Source organism: Vombatus ursinus, unplaced genomic scaffold, assembly GCF_900497805.2.
Source record: "Vombatus ursinus unplaced genomic scaffold, bare-nosed wombat genome assembly UNPS02014825.1, whole genome shotgun sequence".
NCBI lineage: Eukaryota > Metazoa > Chordata > Mammalia > Diprotodontia > Vombatidae > Vombatus > Vombatus ursinus.
Genome location: NW_020954603.1, coordinates 2,093,654 through 2,101,733, shown reverse-complemented (window position 1 = coordinate 2,101,733; position 8,080 = coordinate 2,093,654). Strand labels below are relative to the sequence as shown.

The window sequence follows — 8,080 nt, the reverse complement described above, 5'->3', positions numbered from 1 at the left end:
AGCTGGAACAGCTTATAGAACTTAAGAATCTGTAAATGGAGAACAGTCAAGCTGTGAACACTGGAAGGGAGCTTGGAACATAAGGGGTTGTGGCCTCTAATCTGGGTGTTGCATAGGACCTTGGAACATAGCTGATTAGAACACAGAAAAATTAACATGGGAATGGACCTAAAAACACAAACTGTTCAATAACCTAACTTTGGAGCTAGAAGGAACCTGTAGAACACAGAATATTGGAGCAAAGGGCCAAGTTTGTGTTACTATAGACCCTGAAAGTTAAAAGGAAATTTCCTTAGAACCTACCAATACTAGAATATAGAATGTGGAAACCAGAAAGGACCTTAGAATCCTAGGCTGTAAAATATTAGAGCTAGGAGGGCACTTAAGACATAGAATGTTCAAGCTAGAAAAGATCTTGGAATACAAAAAGTCAGAGCTGGGAAGAAGCTTGGAACAGAGAATGTGGGAGCATAGTTCCATATTAGATTTTAGTCTGGGGACCTTGGATGGTAGAATGCTAAAATATCAAATATTAGAGATGGGAAGGACATTAGAATACAGAATGTCAGAGCTAGAAGGGGTCTTAGAACGTTGTTATGTTAGAGAACAGGACAGATACTGTTTGGATTTAGAATGTCCTGGCAAAGGGCATTAGAACATAGAATGTTAGAGTATAGACTCAAAGAGTATGAAGAAGGGGCTTTAGAATCCAGAATTCTGGAGCTGAAAGGACCTTGAAGATTGCGCTAGGCCAAGCCCCTCGATCTGCAGCTAGAGAAGCCAAGGATTTCCTGAACTCATCCCTGCCCCATCGCTGCCAGTCATTTTGAAGTCGGGGTGACTCGAGGGGCCGTCAGCTCCTCTCCCTTCCTCCATCTTCTTTCTATCTCATAGACACTTGACAAGTGACTGACGAACCTGGGGCTCCTGCGGGCCCAGGAATGACCTCCAGGAATCTACAGTCTGAGTTATTCAGCTGGCCCCAGCTTAGGAGTCGCAACCAACCCCAGTGTAAGATCCTGCGTCCCCGGGACCCCAGAGGACCAGAGAGCAGCCAGGTTTCCCTCATTGCACTCCCCAGTCTAACTCCGATAGAATGACAAAGAAGGCCCGGCTACAGAGGTTCTGCTTCATGCCTTTTGGTCGGAGGTTTCATTGAGTTCTATCTGTTCTTTCTTAAGAGGAAGGAACACTAAGACCACTGATTCCTCGCAGGTACCCAGTACCCAACACAGCCACTGAGCTGGGCATAACTAATTTACTGACCAGAGTAAGGTGACGAAGGCCCAGTGTTTGTTCTTGGCTTGTCTCAATCTCTGTTTCTATCTCTGTCTGATTCTCTTCCTTCTGTCTCTCTCTCTTGTCTGTTTCTGTCTCTGTCTCTGTCTCTCTGCCTCTCTGTCTCTCTGTCTCTCTCTCTGTCTCTCTCTCTCTCACACACACACACACACACACACACCACACACATGCTCCAGGAGTGAAAAGCCCTGGTGCAGAGAAACAATCTCCAACATAGCCACCCATCCCCTCATTTCCTCCCATTATCCCACTTTGAAGTAGAATATTTTTTCCACCTATTCCTAATTAACAAAGGGTGGTTTCTGGGAGGTCATGGACAGTGATGAAGGGCTCCCTTTACCTTTCTGTTTGCACAAACTCTGCTTGCCTGGGAAGGTGGAGGGGTGCAGCCAGGGGATAGCCAAACTTTCTTCTGTAGAGCTTTTAAGAGAACCCAGGGTGAGTGAGGAATGAAAGCATTCTACCTCAATCTTATCTGCATACCTAGGCCCTGGCCTCCTCCTGAGCTTCCTGGCTCACCTTAAAGAGAGGGTTTGCTTGTCTACTGTTTTCATCATCTGGTACCTTCAACCCTGTGTGCCTAGAGTTGCCTGGAGATGGAGTCCTATGTCTTGTCCCTAGAGGGGCTCTGATCCTTCCTGGGCTTCCTCTCCCCTTCCTCAGCACAGAAAGGACTGAACAAACTCCACGGTATATAAGTGGCTCTCCTTTCTGTCTCAGCAGCAGCAGCTGAAAATGGGGGATTGATCTTGTCCAGGAGCTCCAGCTCTCTCCCTCTTCACCCTCAACACACATATACACAGAGCCCTAAATACTCTTACACACCAGTGCACTTTCATATGAACAGATATATTTATATGCATATTTCCACAGTCACCCACACTTACAATCATAAGTATAAACGTTCATAGTGTCCCATGCACATCTACTGTTATATACATGCATACAGGCATTCATTCTCATATATACATACACATACTCTCGCACACATATAGCTCTACAATGCTAACTGAACCCACAGGTTTCTCCATTGTTTCACCATTTCACTTTCCCTCAGGCTTTGAAACTCACTGGAGGCTCAGATCAGCCCTAATTTCTCCCTTGGTCCCCTAAGGGCCCAGAGCAACACTCTCTCTTCACTCCTTAATAATCGTCTCCTTTCCTGAGTTCAGAAAAGTGCAAAGTGAATTATTTGGGATAGAAATGACAGCCCAGCTTTCCCTCATGCTCCAAGTCTTCCTCCCACCATCACTTTTCACCTGGGGCTGCCTACCAGCCAGTCTGCTCAGAAAAATGAAGGGGGAAAAGGAAAGTCTATTTCTATATGTGTATCTCTCTCTCTCTCTCTCTCTCTGTCTCTCTCTCTCTCTCTCTCTCTGTCTCTCTCTCTCTCTCTCTCTCTCTCTCTCTTTCTCTCTTCATGTTCCATTGCCATGAAGGGGTGGAGGAAATGGGAAAGGCTCTTCTATCCTTCAGGAAGACCCAGGGCTCACCACCCATTCACAAATTCCAGAGGGAAAGACCAGAGAGAGACAGAGACAGAGACAAAATCAAAAACAGGCAGATGGGGAAGACTGAAACATTGAGAGATGCAGGGAATGAGAGAAAATGAAATGCAGAAAGAGACCAAAAGGAACAAAGGCCAGAGCTAGATTGAGGGAGCTGAATCAAGGGAAGGAAACCGTGCAGCCATCACAGAGCACCCACCCCCGCCTTAGGGAAAAGTGCTGTTGACTCTCTAAGTTCCCCAAGAAATTAGCCGGAGTCGTCTGATGTGCCTGCATCTCCTTCCCCAGAAAGTGCTGTGGAGCCGCAGTCTATCAATCCTGATCACTTCTTTCTGTCGGTCAGCTTAGCCGTAAGTGCCCAAGCCTAGCTCTGTCCAGGCAGCGGCAGTATGTAGAAAAGATGGAGATGTGGGGCCTGGCCTGGCCGGGCCAGGAGTTTGGTCTTGGACCCAAGCCTCCAACAGCCAGGCAGCTTAACCTGGACAGACTTCCCAGTCAAAGCATCTGCAGCTATCGCCCAGGCAACTGGGATCCCGCTTCTAAAGGAAGGACTCCAAAGATGGACTACGGAGGGTCATCTCCAAATTACTCCAGTCTAAACTCCTAGCACAGCAGCCCATGAGGCTCTCTGTACACCATCTCTGGATACCCTTCTCACTCCCAAATTAAATGAGCCTCACCCTCAATTCTCCTTGGCCACCCAGAAGATGCAGGTGGCAATCAAAAGCTACCCTCCCTTCCTTGGACCCCAAACCAAACCAGCTCCTCTCTACCTACTTCCTAAGACACCAGGAATTGGGGTTGACACAGACAGAGCGCTAATCTCCGAGGCAGGGTTTGCACCATCACACATGTGAAGTGATTCCTTTCAAACTAGTGACTTGGCTCCAGGGGCCTTTCTATTGACCAGCTTAGAGGAAAATGAGCTGAGCCTCCCAGGGCCCATCCATCCCCTAGATAAAGGTGTCTGCTTCCAGGGGACTAATCTCAACCCTGGCTCCCTAAGTGAACAATTGGAAGGTCTGTCTGTGAAATCGAAAATGAAAGCTAGAAGACTGAGGGGGTCAACTCACTGCAAAAAGAACATTGTCAGAGCCAGAAGGGAGCTCACTGGTCAACTAATCCAATACTTCTGTTTTACAGATGAGGAAACTGAGGCCCCCAGAATTGTGTGAATTGCAGATGGTCAAAGCTGAGAGAGATTTTAGAATATAGAACATAAAAGTGAGATCTGGGAAGAATCTTGGAACATTGAATCCAAAATATTACAGATGGGAAAGGGGGATCTGAATCAACATAAAGTCCAACTCCCTCTTTTTTCAGAGGAGGAAACTGAGATCCAGAAGAGAAAGGACTTGCCCAAGATCACATGATGAATTAATTAGTTGAAGAGATTGGATTGAAACCCACTCTCAGCAAATCACAGGATTTAGAACTGAAAGGAAAGATCCTAAGAGGCCATACAATCATTTCCAAATGAGGAAACTGACTCCCAATGCCCAAGGTCTATGCCATTCCCCAAACCCCTGACGGCCAGGGTGACTGGCAGCTCCCAGCCAGGGATCCTGAGTCCCATCCATCGGATTTGAGGGTCTGATTCAGAGGGCCGAGTCATCCCGACGGTTAAAAAAAATTCCTTCCTCCCCACTCCACCTCATTCCTGCCACCCCCACCCCACCCCCAGCCGCCTTAACCGTGCTTTCTGAGCCGGACCGGCCTCCCTCCTTCAACTCTAGCTTAGACGCGGGCCTGAGGCTGAGCCTCTCAGGGCCCAGAAACAGAGGGAGACAAATGCCGCAGCTTCAGTGAAATCCACAAACATTTATTCTTTGACACCAATTGGGGCAGGGGCAGAAGCAGAAGTCGAGGGGAGAGGCCGGGCAGGAAAGTAGGGGAGGGAAATAGGGCCGAGCTGAGGGATGGGGCAAGTGGCAGAGGTTCCCTCGCTTCACATCAAACCATCCAAGAGGGTCACAGATCCGCCCAGTCTATCCTCTTGCCCAGGCTCATCTCTCGTGGACCGTGCCCTAAGCAAAAGAGCAACAAGGCCCGCGCCCCTGGAGAGATCCCATAGGGAGGAGGTCAGGCCAGCTCTGAACTATTTACAAATACCTTACAGGGTGCAGGGAGGGATTCCATCAGGAGGTCCTGGACGGAAGTGGGGGCGGGGGGAGGCACAGAAGGCTCTAGGCCTCTCTCCCCGCCTCCCACAAACAGGGGAGAAGGGGAATCTCTGTGCCCTTCATTTCTCGAAATTCTTTTGCCTCTGGAGAAAATAAATAGGGCGGCGTTGGGTGACCAGAAAAGGAGCTAGCGAAGAAGAGGAAGAGGAAGAGACGTTGACAGTGAGTAAGGTTGAGAGGCACCCCACCCCCCACCCCCAGCCTGGGAGGCACAGAACTGGGCAGAGGAGAGAAAGCTGAAAAGCCTAAATTTCTTTCCTCAGCAAGGGGACAGATCCGTTTTTAAATTTTATGCCTGAATTATCCGGGTGGCTGCCACCCTTGCCCTTAGCTTTGTCTTCGTAGACACTGCTTCACGTTGCAGGAGGGCGGGGGCGGAGGGGGGGAATCCTATGGGACTTGAAAGCGACAAATTCTCTGTAGTCCCCACAGAAATGGAACCTTGATTCCCTGGGCTGGGTGGTAGGGGGCGGCGGGGAGGAGGAGGTAAGTACACAAGACATAGACTTACGTTTCTTTAAAGGGCAACCCGGGGATAACTCCGACCTCAGAGCTGGGGAAGAGGGAGTGGGAAGTGGGGGTGGAATTCTCACCGCCTGGTGGAGGCCGCGTCCGCACCGGCCACTGGGAAGCAGAGAGCAGGCAATTATCCGGGAGTCCCATCCATCGGAGGCGGGCAAGCCAGATCCAAGGGGACAAGCTCACTAGCCAAAATACCCTTTTCCCGTCGTCCCTCCCCGCTCCCACCACCCCTACCCCCACAGGGTTTTTCGGTTGGCACGAAAAATCCGGATCTTTGCCTTTGCTCCCCAGCTCGGTGGTCGCAGAAAGGGCCGTCTGGCTGCGGCCCGCGGCCCAGCTGCCAGGCCCCGCTTCGTTCTAAGGAGACACAAATGGAAGGGCTCCCGTCTCAGGCCGATGCCGTCCTCCGCCCTCGTCCTCCTCGGGCCGTAGGCCTATGCGGACTCTCTCAAATACTTGGCCAACCCGCGGGGAGGCACAGGCCGAGGAGGGTGGCGGAGACCTTGGCAGCACGTTGCTCCGAAGAAGCTCTCACTCCCCTCAGCAAGTCTTCCTCCCCTCGACCCCAGTGGAGCGAGGCCGGCTGAGTAAGGGAACGGCCAGGCGAGAAGGGTACGCGAAGAGCCCCTAGTGTCTTTGGAAAGTTCGGTCGCATCAGTTTGTCTCGGCGCAGAGTCCTTCCAGCGTCAGTTCAGAAGTGGCAGCCACTCAGGCTAGGGATCTTGCTGGCGAAGTTAGGGCCCGACTGCAGTAGCGCGTCCCCGGGGTGCGAGAGGCGGATGTGGGCCGGCACCGGCGTCAGCGCGGGCGCCGGCAGCACGGCCAGCACCTGGGCTTGGCCCCCGCTCGGGGCGGTAGCGTAGGGAGACGACGGCGACCCTCTCCCGGCTATCGTTCCCCCTACGCTGCTTCCGCCGCCCGATACGGGGCCCGGGCCCGCGGGGGGCGCCGCGCCCCCGATAATATGGTCTATGGAGAACGAGGGCCGCCCCCCAGGCCCGGGCCCGGCCCCAGACCCTGAGCCCCCGCCGCCTCCCCCACTGTCCGCTTTGAGGCTGTGTAGCAGAGCCGCGGCGGCCGCCGCCGCAGGCAAGCTGGCCGCTGTGCCCGCAGCCGGGGGGCTCAGCTGCGCGGGATAGAAGGCCTTCCGGCAGCCCAACTCAGCCCCGAGGAAGGATGGCAGGCCGGCCGGAGTCGCAGCGAAGAGCGAGGCGGCAGCCGTCGGGGGACCCGGGGCCGGGGCCGCCTGAGACTGCACGGGCGGCGGCGGCGGGGGAGGTGCAGGTGGGGGTGCGGCCAGCGGGCACGGGGCGGCAGCGGCGGCGGCGAAGGAGAAGGCGGCAGGGTGGCCAGGGTGCGGGGCTGGGTGTGGGTGCGGAGGCTGCGGAGGGCCAGCGGGGTGCGCATGGTAGCCAGGCAGTGGCAGCCCGTAGCTGTAGCCATAGGCGCCGTAGGCAGCGAAGCCCGGGAGGAAGGCGCCAGGGTCCCCTCCACGCAGCAGCAGCTCCGGGTGCGGGTGGGCGTGCGGGTGGTGCGCGTGGGCGTGCGTGGGCGGCAGCGGCTGCCGCTTGAAGCGCTTTCTCCGCCGCAGAAAGCTGCCGTTGTCAAACATGTCGGCGGACTCGGGGTCCAGCGTCCAGTAGTTGCCCTTGCCCGGGTTGCCGGGCTCCCGGGGGATCTTGACGAAGCAGTCGTTGAGCGAGAGGTTGTGGCGGATGCTGTTCTGCCAGGCGGGGAACTTCTCCCGGTAGTAGGGGAAGCGGCCGCTGATGAACTCGCAGATCTCGCTCAGTGTCAGCCGCTTCTTGGGGCTCTGAAGTATAGCCATGGTGATGAGCGCGATGTACGAGTAGGGCGGCTTCACCAGCGGGTTCTTGCCAGCCCCCGACGGCGCCTTGTCCCCGCCGGCCACTGCGCCCCTGGGGGCCACTGGGGGCTCGCCGCCGGGGCTGGGCTCTGCTCCCCCCTTGGGCCCGGCCCCCCGAGGGGTGGGCGGCGGGAGGAGCCGAGGCTCGCCGTCCGAGGACTCACCTTCCTCCTCTTCCTCCTCCTCATCCCCTTCCTCTTCCTCCGGCCCGTACTTGCACGCGTCCCGGGGGGTGGCGGCGGCGCTGAGCAGCGGGTCGCTTCCTCCTCCGCCCCCGCCGCCCACCACGTCGATGTCCCCCTCGGCCTCGGACAGCACTGCCGGAGAGCTCTCGGAGGACATGATCTCGCAGCAGCAGCCGCCTAGGGTCATGGTGGTGGCCGCCGCCGCGGCTCTGGGACCCGCGCTCCGAGCGTTCCTCCGCCGCTGCTGTCTCTGTTCCGGCTCCGGCTCGCTGGGTCGTGGTGCGTGTGTGTTTTGCGCGCGGGGAGGGGAAGGGAGGGGAGGGGTGGGGGGGGAGGTGGACCAGTCGGGGGTGAGCACAGAGACTGGGGGTGTCCCCCAGCTATGAAGCGTCCCCTGGCGGCCAAGAGCTGCACTTCTCCCCAACCGCGTGCGCCCAGCTTCTCTCCAAGAAGTTAGGGACACCCAGAGCTAGTGGGAAGAAGCATGTGGGAAGTGTAGGGGGTGTGAGGGGATTA

The 8,080-nt window shown here is 55.4% G+C and overlaps 1 protein-coding gene across 2 annotated transcripts; it reads right to left on the bottom strand.

Moving 5' to 3' along the window:
* Window positions 1–6,203: 6,203 nt before the first annotated feature.
* FOXD2 (forkhead box D2) lies at window positions 6,204–7,751 on the bottom strand. 2 transcript variants are annotated; one of them, XM_027837935.1, is made up of 2 exons: window positions 6,449–7,751; window positions 6,204–6,400 (listed from the first exon to the last, which is right to left on the bottom strand). In XM_027837935.1, exons 1-2 carry the CDS (start codon window positions 7,749–7,751, stop codon window positions 6,204–6,206), a joined length of 1,500 nt encoding a protein of 499 aa, XP_027693736.1. The 2 variants fall into 2 exon arrangements, with proteins under 2 accessions (XP_027693736.1, XP_027693735.1); XM_027837934.1 differs by having other exon boundaries at window positions 6,204–7,751.
* Window positions 7,752–8,080: the final 329 nt, after the last annotated feature.

Bases quoted from the DNA above. Each gene is read 5' to 3' on its own strand.
- FOXD2 (XM_027837934.1), bottom strand. From the start codon at position 7,751: ATGACCCTAGGCGGCTGCTGCTGCGAGATCATGTCCTCCGAGAGCTCT.